The sequence below is a fragment of the Triticum dicoccoides genome, chromosome 4B, assembly GCF_002162155.2.
Source record: "Triticum dicoccoides isolate Atlit2015 ecotype Zavitan chromosome 4B, WEW_v2.0, whole genome shotgun sequence".
NCBI classification, from domain to species: domain Eukaryota; kingdom Viridiplantae; phylum Streptophyta; class Magnoliopsida; order Poales; family Poaceae; genus Triticum; species Triticum dicoccoides.
Window position 1 is genome coordinate 46,112,383 of NC_041387.1, and position 16,590 is coordinate 46,128,972.

General features: G+C 43.8%; 1 protein-coding gene across 1 annotated transcript; it reads right to left on the minus strand.

Moving 5' to 3' along the window:
* Positions 1–8,744: 8,744 nt before the first annotated feature.
* LOC119294904 (sulfite exporter TauE/SafE family protein 4-like) lies at positions 8,745–14,326 on the minus strand. The gene is made up of 12 exons (XM_037573189.1): positions 14,003–14,326; positions 13,753–13,912; positions 13,438–13,638; positions 13,236–13,297; positions 13,086–13,140; positions 12,936–13,003; positions 12,541–12,627; positions 12,101–12,151; positions 11,505–11,744; positions 9,831–9,924; positions 9,596–9,736; positions 8,745–9,258 (listed from the first exon to the last, which is right to left on the minus strand). The coding sequence occupies exons 1-12, from the start codon at positions 14,186–14,188 to the stop codon at positions 9,185–9,187; spliced, it is 1,419 nt and encodes a 472-aa protein (XP_037429086.1). The 5' UTR covers positions 14,189–14,326; the 3' UTR covers positions 8,745–9,184.
* Between the last annotated feature and the right edge of the window lie 2,264 nt (positions 14,327–16,590).

A 16,590-nucleotide genomic window follows, 5' to 3' on the forward strand; every position in this document is an offset into this window, starting at 1 on the left:
CATGGGAACTATGAGAAGGGGACTAAGAGAGAAATTACTGATAATGATTATAGAGGTAGTAGGTTTGATGCACACATAGTTTATAATCATATGAAAAAAGATAATATACATCCTATTCCGCCTTGGTTTGAATTAGATGGGGTTGATTTTGGTGATTTAGTAATACATGAAACTCCAATTGGGGCCCCTGGTGCTTCAAGAGAGGAGGAGAAGGAGCTAAATAAGGAGGATGATTATGCGAGACCCCTGATTATTTTTGGGGGCTCCGTAGGAAAGGATTTAAAATGGACCTGGATCTGGGCCTGGCTTGGTGGGGGCCCAATGGGCTTGGCAACGATCCAGCCCAGGAAAAGGGAGGTGGGTTGGCAGGTATAAAAGTGGGTGAGAGAGAAGGGGCAGAACAATCCCATCGTGTTGGGTTTCCCCCACCCCTTCCTCCTCCCACACCGCCGCCAGTTGAGAAATGGCTGGGAACCTAGGAAGAGGATATGGAGGTCCTAGATTCAATCGTGGAGGGGAAGGAGGTTTTGCCATAGGAAGATTCAATTACAGTAACAGGGGTGGGGGATGGATTGGAGGAAGACACGCTATGACTGACAGATTTGGAAGCTTGGGGAGAGGAAATGGTAGATTTGGTACTGGAAATGGGGGTGGCAGAGGAGATGGAGATGAAGAAGAATTCGCTGCAGAAGATAGGGAAGAAAATTTGATGTGGCAAGCTAAGACAGGGAAGAAAGAGGCGGTGGAAGACAGGAGTGAGAGAGAAATTGGTGAGGGAGAGAGCTCTGGAATGGAGAAAGGGAAGGAGAAAGATATGATGACACAGAAAGAACAGAGTGCTCAGCAGCAGCTATTGACCTCTCTGTTGTCCCAGTTAGTGCAAGGGCTGAGAGGAGGAGAGAAAGAGATAATTGAAGGAACAATTGGAAAATCTGTGGAGGTTCAGTCTGGCAGAGATGGCATGAGGAGAGAAGAGAAAAAGGGAGATCCCATACAGAAAGCTGACAGGAGAGGTGATCAAGACCCAGTAATGGAAGTGAAGAAACAGGGGGGAAGAGGCAACTGGCAGTTAAATTTGGATGAGGACAGGAAAGGGATGGAGAGAATTAACAAGCAAGTCTATGGTAAATGCAAAGACCCAAGACACTCTACCATGGGAGTGTAGGGTGGGACACTGTTTGATTTGTGGAAGGGAAAACCATATCACTAGTGATTGCAATTTACTGAAGCAAGTGAAACCAGTTCCCAAATATGTTGGATATGCTGCCAAAGGGCTGGGAATCCTACTGGTTCAAAGTTACAAAGATGTGCTTGTTGCTGAACACACAAATCCTTTAGGTGTGGTGATTGTTAGGGAAGGGAAAATCAATGAAACTGAGCTCACAAAGGCTATGGGAGAGATGTTTGATTGGGGGTGGCGGTGGAGAGTTAAGGAATTTGGACAAAATGGGTTCATGATGAGATTCCCCAACAAGGCAAAACTGGTAGAACTGGCTAAATTCAATGACTTCAATTTGCTTGGGACAGGGGTGGTCATCAAGGTCCAGCCCTGGTCCCTGGATCACCAAGCTATGGGGAAATTGCATACTGTATGGATTAAACTAAGCAGGGTGCCTGATTGTTTCAGACACTTTTTGGGCATATGTGAAGTTTCTGCTGCAGTGGGGCCTGTGCTGGAAGTGGATATGGATACAATTGATGAAGAAAAAGTAAGGATCAAATATGGAATCAGAGATGTGGAAAAAACTCCACCTCAAATGGAAATCACTGCCCCTGATTTGCTCATGTTCAGGATTGGTGTGGAAGTGGAGAAGGTGATGGAAATTGGCTGGTATAAGGAGGATAAGAGGAAAAATGAAAACACACATAATCTAGAAGATGGGGATGGAGAAACAGAGAATAGGAAAAGATTCAGGGTGGAAGAAACTGAACACAAAGGCATTTCACTGGGATGTTTGTCTCTCAAGCAGAGTGAGGAAGTAGATGGAAAACTGATCAAAATGAAAAAACAATTAGAAGAAAGTATGATGCAATGGCAAGATGAAATGTATGCTGAGAGAAGGAAGTGGCAAAAAGAGAGTGACATCATGTTCAACAAGATCAAGACCTTGGAAGAGGACAAAGCTAGACACAGTGCATTGTGGGCTAAAGCTGAACAGAAAATAAAGGAGCTTGAGGAAAATCAATACACAATGCAGACTAAGATCAACCAACAACAAGAGGAGATTCAAAAGTTAATTCAAGAGGCTGATAACAGGGAACAGTATGAAATGGAGCTGGATAACATGGATCTGGAAGATTATGAGAAGGAAATCCAACACAAAAAGGGTGAATCTGAATCTGGGAAATACAATGAACCTACTGACTATAATGCCAGTCAGGAATCAATTGGGACCCTAGGAGAGAAAATGGCAGACTTACATGGTGCTGAGGTTGCAGAAAAAGAGGGGGGGGAGAAAGAAGTGGAGATAAAAAGAAGTCTTAGGAACAAAGGAAAAGAATATCAAAAAATAAAAGAGATGGCCAAAATCAGAGCTGAAGAAAGAGATAATTATGATAAGGATCATGTTCCTGAATTTGTTAACCCCTCCTTATTACAAATTAGCTCTATGGTAGGAATTGATTTAGGTTGTTCCATTGATATGATTGAGAAGAATATAGATATTATTAATAAAATGGAGAAAACTAGGAGAGAGATATATTTCCAAAGTGTCAAAAGAGAAAAAAACAGATGAGGTGAAAGAAGTAAGAGGAGTAGTGGAAGAAGGAGGAGACACACCAGTATACATAAATACTGGAGATGTGGATTTTGATGGATTATGCTCTGATCTGGATCATTCTGATGCTGAGATTGAGGAACAACAATATAAAAATCTTAAAGGAATGTTTTCTGGGAAAAAAGGAGGCAAAAAAAGCTCATCAGCATTGAGCTATGTGAAGCAATCAATTGGGATTGGGGTGTTGAGAAGGAAAAAAGGGAAGAAGACTGATTAGTCTCTAACCTTGGAATATATAAACTGCGTGGGCAAAAGGGTAATCCTTGATTGGAAAAGGTAAAAACTAGAATTTACTCAAATGAGAGGAGTTTTCTGGAATGTGAGAGGCATTGGGCAAGATCATAAAAAAAGGTATATTAGAAAAATGATCATGGATCATAAGTTAGATTTTGTTGGGATTTCTGAAACAATCAAACAAGACTTTACAAAAAATGAATTGCATAATCTTTGTGGGGGCAAAAATTACCAATGGTACTGGAATCCCCCTAGAGGGATGTCTGGGGGAATCCTAGTTGGCATTAATAAAGAGATGTTTGATATTAAACATATTGAAAAAGGACAATATTTTTTAAGAGTACTGCTGTTTGACAAGAATATCAAAATGCATTGGAATTTAGTCACAGTTTATGGGGATGCACAGAAGGAAGGAAAAGCTAATTTCCTTGCTGAGTTAGCTAGATTATATCATGACAATCCTTTGCCCTGTTTGGTTGGAGGGGATTTTAACATCATCAGAAACAATAAGGAAAAAACAAACCTATGATAAATGAACAATGGTCCTTTATGTTTAATGCTATAATTGAACAAGCTCGATTGAGAGAACTACCTTTAAATGGGAGACAATACACTTGGGCCAATAATCAGGAGCATCCCACTTATGAGAAACTGGACAGGGTATTGATGTGTCCTGCATGGGAAGAAAAATACCCATTGGCTATATTACAAGCCTTTGCTAAGGAAATTTCTGATCATACCCCCTTGTTCTTAGACACAGGGGAGACACACACAATTAGATATACTTTCAGATATGAAAATGCTTGGTTTTTGAGGGAAGGCTTTAAGGAGTTGATATATAAAACCTGGAGTAAAAGATACAGAGGAGATGTGTTGGATAGATGGCAATCAAGGATGAGAGACTTGAGGAGAAAAGCTAAAGGATGGAATAAAAATATGGATGCTTGGTATAAGAAAATTAAAATAGAAATTATAAAAGAATTGGATGATATTGATAAGAGAGCTGAGAGAATGGGTCTGACTGCTGCAGAAAGAACTTAGAATGCAACTTAAAAGAATCATGAAACAAGAATAAATAAAGTGGATGCAGAGATATAAAGACAAAGAGATTAAAGATGGGGATGGAAACACTAGATACTATCATGCAAAAGTGAATGGGAGGAGAAGAAAAAATAGAATAATCTCTTTAGAACAAGAAGAAGGGATTATAGAAGGAGATAGCAGCCTGATGGAATATATTACTAAATTCTATAAAAATCTTTTTGGATACCCTGAAGAGTCTAACATATCCTTGAGGGACTTAGAAATGGAAAAAATAAATGCTCAGGACAAAGAGGAGTTATTGTCCCCTTTTTCCTTAGATGAAATTCATCAAGTAGTTTTTTGTATGAAAAGAAACAAAAGCCCAGGCCCTGATGGGTTCCCTGCTGACTTTTATCAAGATTTTTGGGATCTGGTTAAGTGGGATCTGAAAGCCTTAGTTGAGGGATTTGCCAAGGGAGAAATCAATATTGCCAGGCTTAACTATGGCATTATTACCCTGGTCCCTAAAACCAATGATGCCAAACAAATATAATAATTCAGGCCTATATGCCTGCTAAATGTGAGTTTCAAGATTATCACAAAAGTTCTGATGAACAGATTGACCAAATGTGTTGCACCTGTTATCTCCAGAACACAAACTGCATTTATCAAAGGGAGATACATTATGGAAGGAGTGGTTATTCTACATGAAGCTTTGAACACTTTCATAGAGACAAAGAAGATGCTCTAATTTTTAAAGTTGATTTTGAAAAAGCATATGATAAAATTAAATGGCCCTTTGTTATACAGATGCTAGAACTAAAAGGTTTTCCAGATAAATGGTGTGACTGGGTAATGGAAACAATGAGAGGAGGACATGTAGGAGTCAAGGTAAATGATGAAATTGGTCCTTTTTTCAAAACCTATAAAGGTTTGAGACAGGGAGATGCTATGTCACCATTGCTTTTTTATGTGGCTGCGGATGCTCTAGCCATTTTAATGAATAATGCCTTAAAACTAGATATTGTTAAGGGAGTCCTTAGTAAAAATGATAATAAGGGTGTAAATATGTTGCAATATGATGATGACACTATCTTTCTGATCAAAGATGAGGAAGAAAGTGTGAGAAACCTCAAATTTATACTAGGGGCTTTTGAACAGATGTCTGGTTTGAAAATAAACTTCCATAAGAGTGAGCTAATGTTGTTTGGAAAGGCTAAAGAAAAACAATTGCTTTACCAGGAAATTCTGACTTGCAAAATGGGAGATTTACCCATCAAATATCTAGGTATGCCTGTATGTGAAACTAGGATCAGAAACACACATTGGAGTTGTGTAACAGATAAAATTGAGAAAAGATGTGGGTGTTGGCAAGGGAAACTGCTGGGATCTATTGCTGGCAGGATCACCCTGGTGCAAGCTTGTCTGACTAATATTCCTCTGTTTATGATGTCCTTTTATGCTGTCCCAAAAGGAATCATTAAAAAAGCTGATTTTTTCAGGGCAAGATTGGTGTGGCAAGAAGATGACAATATTAGAAAATATCATTTAGTTAGTTGAAGGGAGTGTTGCCTACCCAAAGAGGTGGGGGTCTAGGGATTCTCAATTTGGAGGTGATGAACATAGCCTTGCTGGCTAAATGGTTCTGGAAAATGGAAACAGAGAACGGGATGTGGCAAGAGGTTCTAAAAGAAAAATATAGAAAAAATGAATGTCTAGCTCTAGTGGAAAAAAAACCTGGAGACTCTCAGAGTCTATTGAATATTAAGAATATCTTCTATAAATTTGTGAAAAAAGAACGTGGAGAGGGAAAAAACATTAGATTTTGGGAGGATACTTGTGTTAGAGTACGTAATGGGTCTAATGGCCCCGTTAGTCTTAGAGTTAATTAAAGATAAGGGTTGCTTGCTTAGGGGTCAAGTAAGCCTTGCTTGGGAGTCAAGTAAACCTCTCTATATAAAGAGAGGAGATGTATCAATCTAATCAAGCAAGAATTAAGAAGGAAATCCCTTCCCTCTTGCCCGGCCGTGGGCAAAAAGGCCCCCAGCCGGACCTCTCGCGCCCTCCTTCTAGCAGCACCATAACAATTTGGTATCAGCTAGCTTCGGTTCGATCATGTCTTCACCGCCGCCCAACCCGTCTCTCCCGGTATCCTCCGTCGCGCCCGCCCCCGTCGTCCTCACCCCGGAGGAGGTGTCTGGGGCGCTGCGGGACCTAACCCAGGCGGTCCAGGAGATCCACCTATTCTTGGCCGGGTCCTACGGGCCGCACCCGGCTGCGCCACATGGGATGTCGTGGCAGCCGCCGCACAAGGCGGCCTCCGCCGCGCTCGCGGGGCCGCTGCAGCTGCCATCCACCGCCACCGCCGCCCCGCCCTGGCTACAGTGGCAGCCGCCGCTCCTGGCAGCCTCCGCCATGCCCGGCGCTCCGCCACAGCAGCCGCTGCAGCTGCAGCAGCCACCGCCGGTCAGCTCCGGCCCCGCATCGCCCGCGCCGGCGAGAGTCCCGATCCACCAGGTCCGGTTCCCGCCCTCGCCGTCACCGCTTCTGTCTTGGATCGCTACCCACCACGTGTCGGCGGCAGTGAGGTTGCAGGCTGCTGCGCGCGGCTCCTAGCGCATCGGCGTGTGCGGGAGATGCGTGGTCTGCAGCTGCCGCTCCTCCAAATTTCCCTTCGCTGCGCAAAGGACCTCGATCTCGTCCGCTGCGTCGGGGATCTTGGGCATGCGGTTTCCCCCGCGGGCGGTGGGCATGCTGCTTTCCCCGTGGGCAGCGACCTCAAAGTCTGCGACATCGGTGGTTGGGGGACGCACCCCTCCTCGTCATTCTCCACCGCAAGCCCTTCATTCTTCCCCTGTGCGGTGCACACCAACAGCCATACACATGCACTCCTTTTGTCCAGGTGGTGTCCATGGGATCCAAGTGGATGTACATGTGCACGTCCAAAATAGCGTCCCAGTCTATTTCAGGTTGAGAGTAATAACACAAGCCGAGATGTAAAAGGCTTGTTTTTAGGTGTTAGGTTTGTGTTGCGTCGAGTCATGGTTATAAGTTGGTTAGGCTGCAGCTCAAGGACAAGCTGCATGTCCAGGTGGGGTGTAGTGTTAGAGTACGTAATGGGCCTAATGGGCCCGTTAGTCTTAGGGTTAATTAAAGATAAGGGTTGCTTGCTTAGGGGTCAAGTAAGCCTTGCTTGGGAGTCAAGTAAACCTCTCTATATAAAGAGAGGAGATGTATCAATCTAATCAAGCAAGAATTAAGAAGGAAATCCCTTCCCTCTTGCCCGGCCGTGGGCAAAAAGTCCCTCGGCCGGACCTCTCGCGCCCTCCTTCTAGCAGCACCATAACAACTTGGGTGGATGACAAGCCCTTAAAAGATGCCTATCCTAGAATATATGACATTTGTTTTGATCACAAAATTACTGTATATGAGGCCATCCAAAAGAGATGGAAGAGTTTCAAATTTAGAAGGACACTGCATGGAGAAACTCTAGAGTTGTGGAATGCTTTAAAAAGTAGATGTGACAAGATTAAAATGAATGGGGGAAAAGATAAGATCAAATGGACCCTCACTGCTGATAAAAAATTCTCTGTTAAATCTTTATACAAAGAATTGATTACGTCAGGCCTGAAATTTCCACGGAAATACCTTTGGAAAATCAAAGTTCCTGCAAAAATTAAAGTCTTCTTGTGGTTAGTAAATAAGAAGAGTATTTTGACTAGGGATGTCTTACTCAAAAAAGGGTGGAAAGGGGGGAAAGAATGTGTGTTCTATGGACAAGATGAATCTATCGATCATCTACTGTTCACATGCTCTGCGGCTTCTTTGCTTTGGAGCTTGGTCAGATGTGTTTGTGGTCTGAAGACCATTCCTTTAAATGTTAAAGAGTTTTTTGGGGATGGATTAGCAAATTTTACAAAGAAGACAAGAAAATGGTGATGATTGGGGTTTCTGCTTTATTCTGGGCAATTTGGAAAAGTAGAAATGCAATTGTTTTTTAGAGAAAAAGAATTAATGATCCTTTTCAGATAATCAAACTAATGGTTCAATGGTTGGTTGATTGGTCCATTTTGCAGACAAAGGAGCCACCGAGAAAAATGCTGAAACTGGGGGCAAGAGTACTAGAACGGGTAGCAAATGAGGTGTACACAGCTGGGCAGGGGTGACGGATCAATGTGGCAAGACTCCCTGGATGAACGGCTACGACATCTTCATTTTCTGCTGCTGTTCTTAGTCTTTTGGTGCATGTTAGTTACTAGTTATTATGTCGACGACTCTGTTAGGTGTTTGGTGGACTTTGCTCGTGCTGGGCCTAGCTGATGCTCAGGTTGTTGGTTGGCTGCGGCCTGTGTTGGCCCTTTTGGTCGGTTTTAATTGTCATGCTATTAGTTCGAACCTGTTTTGTGCTGTCTGTCCTATGAATTCTGTAAGGTTGGTTTTCAGTAATGAAAATCGGAAGGGGCGAGCCTTTTTTTGATCAAAAAAAATGCATACGGCTTAGTGTGCATGTCTGCATCAGGTTTTCACCCGATTCTCCCTGATTAACCGGGTAACAAGTGTTTTATTCCAAGATTAAGTTATTACTGAACAAAGAAAAAATTTCATTATATTATAAAGGATGAGATCAATTCGGAAGCAATTCTCTTCCTTTTAGTGAAATGCAGGAAACCATGCCTCTATCGAGGTGATGCATACAGGACCACGGCTGGATAGGAGCAAAACAAGCTATATAGACAAATCAGCAACCAATTGGCCGGCTGATATATTTACATCACCCAATACAACCAATGTTTGCAGGTAGCCAGCCAGCCAAGAGCTAGCTAGCGCATGAATGAATCGGCGTAAACCCTACGACGAATGCTTCACTGCAGGTTAACCAGGAGCTAACCAGCACATGAACACAACAAAAAAGAACATCCAGTACACGGCACGACGCCGCGCCACAAGACCATGACACTATACTACTAGGAGAATTTGCTTGGCCGGGCAGGTGCTTGCAGGTTAGCGAGGAGCTAACGACGGGCACGCGTCACGGCTTCTTTTATTTCATCCTTGGACTTAACTGGACTGGGGGAGAGGTGAGGTCAATTAGGTATTGGCCTGGTTTGGGTTCTCCCCGGGTCTGGTGGTCGTCTGCTTGGTTTGTTCACTCAGCAGAAGCTGAGGAACCCCATGTATTCGTGATTGTGGATCATCGAGATGCTCTTCTCGGTCCCAACAACACCTGAAGCAAGCAACATGTCGTCGTTAGGAAAACTGGCAGAAAAAACGCATTTAGACTTCTCAGATCATACTATAAGCAAGTTTGTTCGGTCCAAGAAAGTTTTTTATTTTCTGTAAGCAAGTAGTTACTAGTACTTCCAAAGATAACTGTTACTCACGGCAGTGTCAATTACTAGCCTATGGATGCTTGTTTGGATTATTATTTTTGACGGTGTTTGTTTTGAAATTTTCAAAGATAACCTTGTAACAAACGTTACCTGCTGTCTTTCTTGGTTGGATTTTAGCTAAACTGGTGAACGATTGGTTAAATTAAAAGGTAAAGTAGTAATGATCCGTACCCATGGTAAGAGCACTGGCGAAGATGACAGAGGAGAGGATGAAGACGATCAGCGACGCCCTCTTGAGCACATGCACGATCTTCCTGACCAAGCACTGGCCCCAGAACCCAGCCAATATGGAAATGAAGATCAAGTAGAGAGCTGCAGGAGGAATCAACGAAACATTGTCATTAAACAATCAGTTTGGGCAGTGGTTGCCAGGTCACCAAACAGCATCCAGGAGCCATGGACTTACCATAAGGAATTGGGAACCTGCCCAGAAAGTAGAACTCGACCACAGAGAGAGACGAGGAGAACATCATGACAAATGTTGCTGTTGCACTTGCAACCTGGGAAGGCACAAACAAAGAGAACATGTGGTCAAAATCGCATAGTTCTGGGTATAAAAAGGTAAAAAACAAACAGCTCAAGTTACAGTATTCTTCTTTGCAATATTTTTTACCACGTACGGAGTATTTTCTATTGCACATCAAAGCCATAGCTCATTAATTAATAAATGAACTTTTGCATCGAAACAAGGAAAGTAAAGGATCCTATACCAACAAGAGCAAACGAAGTGGCGTTGCAAACAATATTCAGATTACCTAAAGATGATGAACAATGCAAGACAATTCCCTGTCCAACTTGGTTATGAAGTTTCAGTTCAAATAACCAGTATGTCATATTCAGCAATGAATCTGAATAGATCTAGATCTCGGCAAAATTACGCAAATAAGGAAACTGGCCTACACACCTTCCATCCATCAAAGCATCGCATGTAGGCCACCAAACAACAAATAGCACATGGGGTTCAGTACGACTCCCTAGTCACCACAGCCAAGCTCAATATCAAATGCTATCGCTTGCCAATTTGGCTGATTGCAAGATCGTGTCCACATGCAGATTATAGGGGAGCAGCATTGGTTACAGACAAGGCTAATAAAGCTCCATTCACTACCCGACTGATGAGAACATGCTGCCTGGTTAAGGCTTTGCACGAAATCAAATCTGAACGACAAAAACAGACAGATCTTGATGACAAAAATACAAGGACGATCATGGAATGGGCCATGTAAAACAAGGTCTGTAAACTACTGTATTAAAGAACTGCCTGCTTGCTATAAAAAACCTCTTAGGTCAAATCTACTAAGGCATAGATATACTTATCTAGATGGTACTTCCTAAAAAAAGGGATAACTAGATAGTAGTCCTACTTCACTGCAGTACACCTATTACATATCTTGTCTGAATTCAATGTCTTAGAGAATACTGACAATCATATAAATAGCTACAGATGGAGATATCTACCACTAGCTAACTGAAGGATAGTAGAACGCTTCTGAATCGAAGAGGTACACTTGACATAAACAATATGGTGAGACTGACATGGAAATATTTGAGAAATTAAAGGAGTGATTCTACGATGCAGTCCTACTTAACAAAGTAAAAGAAAACTGATTTATTATATCACAAGCATATAATTTACTTTGGCCTGCTGAAATAATACTGTATATTTTACTCGTCATCCTTTAAGCCTATAATACTGTGATCAAATTAGCCAACTCAAATATTGTAATGCGTGGTTTTGATGCTAATTCAAAACATGGGATCTGATATCTTTGGTGGGGATACAAATACAGGCTACCTACACGAAAATATCTACTGTATTATTACCTTTCTTCCCCAGTCTTGTTCACTGACACATTATACACTACAGGAAACAGGATACACAAAAGCTCAACTACAGTGCTTAATTGGTGTTCCTCAGTGTCATGTTAGTGATAAAACGTACACTCATGACACTTGTACTATACCTATTTGAGAGGCTAACTACACCCTCAAGTGTCGCCTTTGCGTCAGTTCGTCACAAGACAATATTTGAAATGAACTGCAAGAAATGAAACCATGACACACAAAATGATTCAAATACCTGAGGGATGCACCCTAGCTCAAGAAGTAGTGGGCCGAGGATGAAACCCCCTCCAGACCCGAGAAGACCACCGACTGTACCGCCCAGGAGGCCACAGAAGGCGCAGAAGATGAGCTGTGTTGGCGACCACTCGATATTGGCTTCACAGACACACTCCAGGTTACCATTCATGCGTCTAGCACGGCTCTCCCTGCACAGCTGAACCGCTTTCCACACAAAAACACTTACTGCAGCTGGGACCTATATCAATCAACACACGTGGTTAGATTGTATCAGGTAGAAAAAGGTTGCACTGCAACCACCTAATCTGTGCAATGTACAACCGACAGAATAGTTAAGGTTTGGTGTAAGTTAAGGGGCCCTTAACAACGGCTGATAGATGGTCTAATCATGCAAGTCTACCAAACTTTTCATGAGTTTTGAAAAGACATATGCATGTCCATTGCAATTTGCAATGATATGCACTCAGACATAAGCAAAACGGCGAGCTCGAGGTTTCTGTGACAACTTAAGGGAAAGGGCATGACAGGATCTAATTTGTTAATTAAAAAGCACTACAAGAGAAAGTAGTGGTAAGGCTGCAGCGTGATTCTCACCTGCAGAATATTGATCACCCAGTAGAAAGTGCTGCATGTTTTGGAGTTATTCTGCGTAGAAGCAAATAAAAATACAGAAATTAGCGACAACTTTCAGCAAACGTATGCCTGAAAAGCTTAAGACAGAAATGGCAACAGAACAGCAGAAGTTTAGCTGATCCACGAGGTAGTAACATGCACTGAAGAAGGTAGCAGTAAAAGCTGACAAATGGAATCACATATGTACATGTGCTCAAGAGCTATTATTGCCCATGGACACTCCTTACAGATGACAAATGGAATCACATAAGACGTGCTTTGCTACTGTACTTATGGGAGAAAGGAGGGGTGATAAACAACAATGTCATTGTCAAATCCAATCAGTGCTAAGGGCATAAAGGTTATCAAACTAGACAACATTAGAAGTACGGAACTACTGCTGTGATGCATATGAAAGAGACCTTAAGGATTTGCAGCACCAAGAAAGATGACCAAACAGCCAGCAGCACTAGGATATGCTTCCACCTCAAATTGAACATCAAAGTCTCCTGGAATTAAAAAAAACATGGAATCAATTATTAGGGACATAGTGACAAGCTGTACTTTTGGGGGTTTGTTGTTCTCTTGCATGTTAAGGGCATCAAACAAACTCACTCTATACCAGAGAATCATCAGAAATACTAAAGTAACTTCCCTAATCATGTCACCATTGAAAGATAAGCTATCCTAATCATGTGATTGCTTCGAAAGGTGGATCTAACAGCAACCAATCGCTCTTATTTATATGTTCAGGTCAGAAAAGCCTCAGAGTAGCTTATCAACGAACACTGCAAACCGGCAGGTATCTGTGGTTTACCAGGCCAGACTTCTCCGCCGGCTTAGACTGAGGTAGGAGAGGCTCCGTGTAACTCGGATCAATAACCACTGCACATGTTGAGCCATAACACCACGTTAAAAAATGTAAAAAAAAAGACTATTGACTTGTAAGTTTGATGATGAAAATTACCATCGCTTGGGGCACTGTCAGACTTGGATTGGGCTTCTCGCTCCTGTGTCTCCATCTGCAATCATTCCCACAAGGGAAACAGAAATGAAGTTGTCAGAACAGAGTCCTGTTACGGCAGCTAATAACAGAGCCAATGTGACAAGAACTAACCAGGATCCTTGTCTCCTCCCTCCACATGAGGATGCCCTTGTAGAAGGACCGCGAGGATGTACCTGCAAGGAGTTGATCACGCCAAAAACATATCCACTTTAGTGATCTGACAAGACACGCAAGGGAGCTAGCTAGGCCAGCAGAAAAGTCAGAGCCTAGCTTAATTAACGGCACGATGGAGCGAGGTACCGAGGACACGAACCTACGAAGAGGATGATGATGAGGACGGTGATGAGCCAGTAGGGGAAGACGACGCTGAGCTCGACGCCGATGGTGATCCCGAGCATGAGCATGGGCTGGAAGAGCAGCGCGAGCTTGTAGTCGAGCACCGGCGCCTCCTTGGTCGGGTGCGACACCTGCAGGTTGTACCAGACCGACGACGCGGACGCCCCCATGATCATGCCTGCGCGCAAGCAAGACAAAATTCCACGCATGTGAGCAAATGAATCCATCTCGGACCGTCATACGCATGGGCCAGCGGTGGTTGTGGGTGCCACGAGTACGCGAGCAGGCTTACATTTGGAGAGCGCGGCGGCGGACTTGGTGTCGAAGCCGAGGACGAGGTTGAGCAGGGGCACGAAGATGCCGCCGCCGCCCACGCCGCCGACGGTGCCGAACGCGGAGCCGAGGAAGCCGACGACGGTGGCCACCACGAGCCGCCAGTTGAACTCGAGATCCTGAAGCGCGCAGCACACAGAGGTCAGCCGACAAACACAACACGAGCGTGCGAGGGAGGGAGGCGGGGAGGACAGAGCGGAGGGGCTTACGGGCCAGACGCGCGCGGAGCGCGAGGAGAGGCGGGGCGCGCCATTGGGCGCGGCGGGGCCGGCGGAGGAGACGACGAAGCAGGCGAGGACAGCGGCGCAGGCGGCCCCGGCGGCGAAGTAGGCGAGGAAGCCGCGCGTGCTGGTCCTGTTGAGGCGGCCGTAGAGGCCCGCGGGCGTGGACGCCATGCAACCACCAGATAAGAGTAATAACTGGCGGCCGCGAAGCAAATCGCTGCACGACTGCGGCCGGCGAGGAGCAGCAGCACAGCACGGCGGGCGGCGAGAGAGAGGGGAGGTGGGAAGGCAATGGCGTGCGCTCGCCTCCGCCTGGCGATCTTATAGGCGGGGCGGGATCGGGGCGGGGCGGGGCGGGGGTGGATGGGAATTGAAGGAGGAGGAGGAGGAGGAGGCGGAATTGGCGTCGCCTTCCTTGCTGGGCTCCGTCACGACGGACTGGCCGCAGCGGGGCGGGGAGTATTTTCGGACTGCTTTGACTCGGCGCCGTAAATGGCAGGCGGTAAAACGTTTCCTTCATTCACTCATTGACAGCGGATCTCATTTGTTTTTTACATAGCTCACCGTTCATGCCGGATACGTTGCCAACCTGGCTGCTTCCACAAATCATTTTTGTTTCTGAGGGAGCTTCCACAAATCTACTTCATGGTAACAATGGCCACACACAAAGAAAAGAGTTTACCTGGAGCATACACTGCTAGGGGACAAGCACTGGGCTAGAGAGAAACTCTCTCGCCTCAGATTTTACTTCCACGTAACTTTCGTGCCGTAATACACTAGCCCGTGGCTTGTGCTTGACGTCTGCCTTGCGTATATTTCTCCACGTTCTTATTTAGATTTCATTCAAAAAAGCTGTTATCCGGAGTATATTGTCGTGGTATTCCACGCTCTTTTTAGGTTCGATGTCCGGAGTATATTCTCTTCACATACAACACTTTCTTTCGAGCGGTGCCCTTACGGAAGCTAGCAGCTCCAAAAAAAGTCTTTGTCGGAGCTATGCATCACACGATACACGCCTTCATGGCGCCGCTTTGTTTCGTACCATTATGAGATATGATTGGTTTACGTTGAAGGCTTTTTAAGTATGCATGTTTTGATGTGCCGTGAACTTTGATGGCAATCATCATAAATTACAAAATTTGTAAAAAGTATGCGTGAGTGTTACTCCCTCCTTTCCGGTTTATAGGGCTTAATTCAAAAATCTCACCAACCAAGGTAGTAGATGGTGAGTGGTGGAATACTTTTTGTAGTTTGCAAAAGCACCCAATTAATGCTCTTGTTTTTCTTAAAAAATTATGTTTATCAATGCATTAATTGCAATACATGTATGCATAAAGTACATGCATTGATCAATTTTCTCTTAATACTTGCATGTAATGATTTAATGCACCTTGGAATCTGAATATGTGATGGGGAACAACCAAATTGACCCTTATAAAATGAAAAAACTAAAATTTTGAGATAAGCCTTATAAACCGGAAAGTAGGGAGTACAATGTTTTTGTAAAACAACTAAGCATAAGACAGAAAATAATCTCATCTACATAACAAGCTAGGCTAACCCTCGTTCGAAAAGTTAGTACAAAAAATGAAAATACAAACTCGCGTTTTCAACTAAAAGTCCAGTCCTTACATATTTGTGTAAGATAAGCTAAAGTGCATGGCCCCATGTGTTGCTTGATAGGGATGACAATCTCCATGGACTTATTATTTCATTGATATATGTATTTGAAGGAAAGTTTCGTAGACAATGCATTCCTTTCAAGAAATTGACAGGACCACTGCCTTCCAATTAGAGAAAAAGAGGGTGTTACATTGATCTACACAACATGCAGACTACTCACGATAGAGGAAACAACCAAATATGTGGAAGCAAATATCCGCCAATGCTAGGTTTGTCAATTCTCGGTTGGTCATCCTCTTGCCATATGCGGCGGTTCCTCTGCTTCCTAATGTTCCAGGGGCAAGTATATCATATGATCCCACTGCACTCCCTCGTGCTCCGTTCGGAGGCACTCGCGAGGAACCCTTCCCATCACAGGTTTACGGAAGAATCAACGTTAGGCGGGCTTGGGATGGTCAGCCACTCGGAGGCATTGAAAGTCCTCCATACTTCCGTAGACAATTTATTAAGATTATCGGTTGGGTTTAAGGATGAAGTCATCAAGAAAAATATATGCATTGAGATTTTGTAATGAATGACAATTCTTATGACACATCAAATTGCAGTGAAATGTATACGAAGGAATGGACCATAGGTGACGCCTGAAGTGTATTGGGTGGATTTTCCCAAGTCCACCATCCTTCTTCGCTCATGTCATTTCTCCCATCTCATCCAATGACATTTGCTTTCTTTATCTTTGTTGGGACCACTAGTACCGTACAATGAGCATGTTGATCCCTTCACAAAATTGCTTAGCGAGATTGAAGCATGACATTGCGTACATCGAGATGTATGCACGACCACTCTGATCAAGAATTCTTTCCCAGCCTTCGACAAAGCCGCTCTTTCCATTCATGTATACGTTGCCATATTTTATCTTTAATATATTCAAAATCTTTGCTCTTCGATGT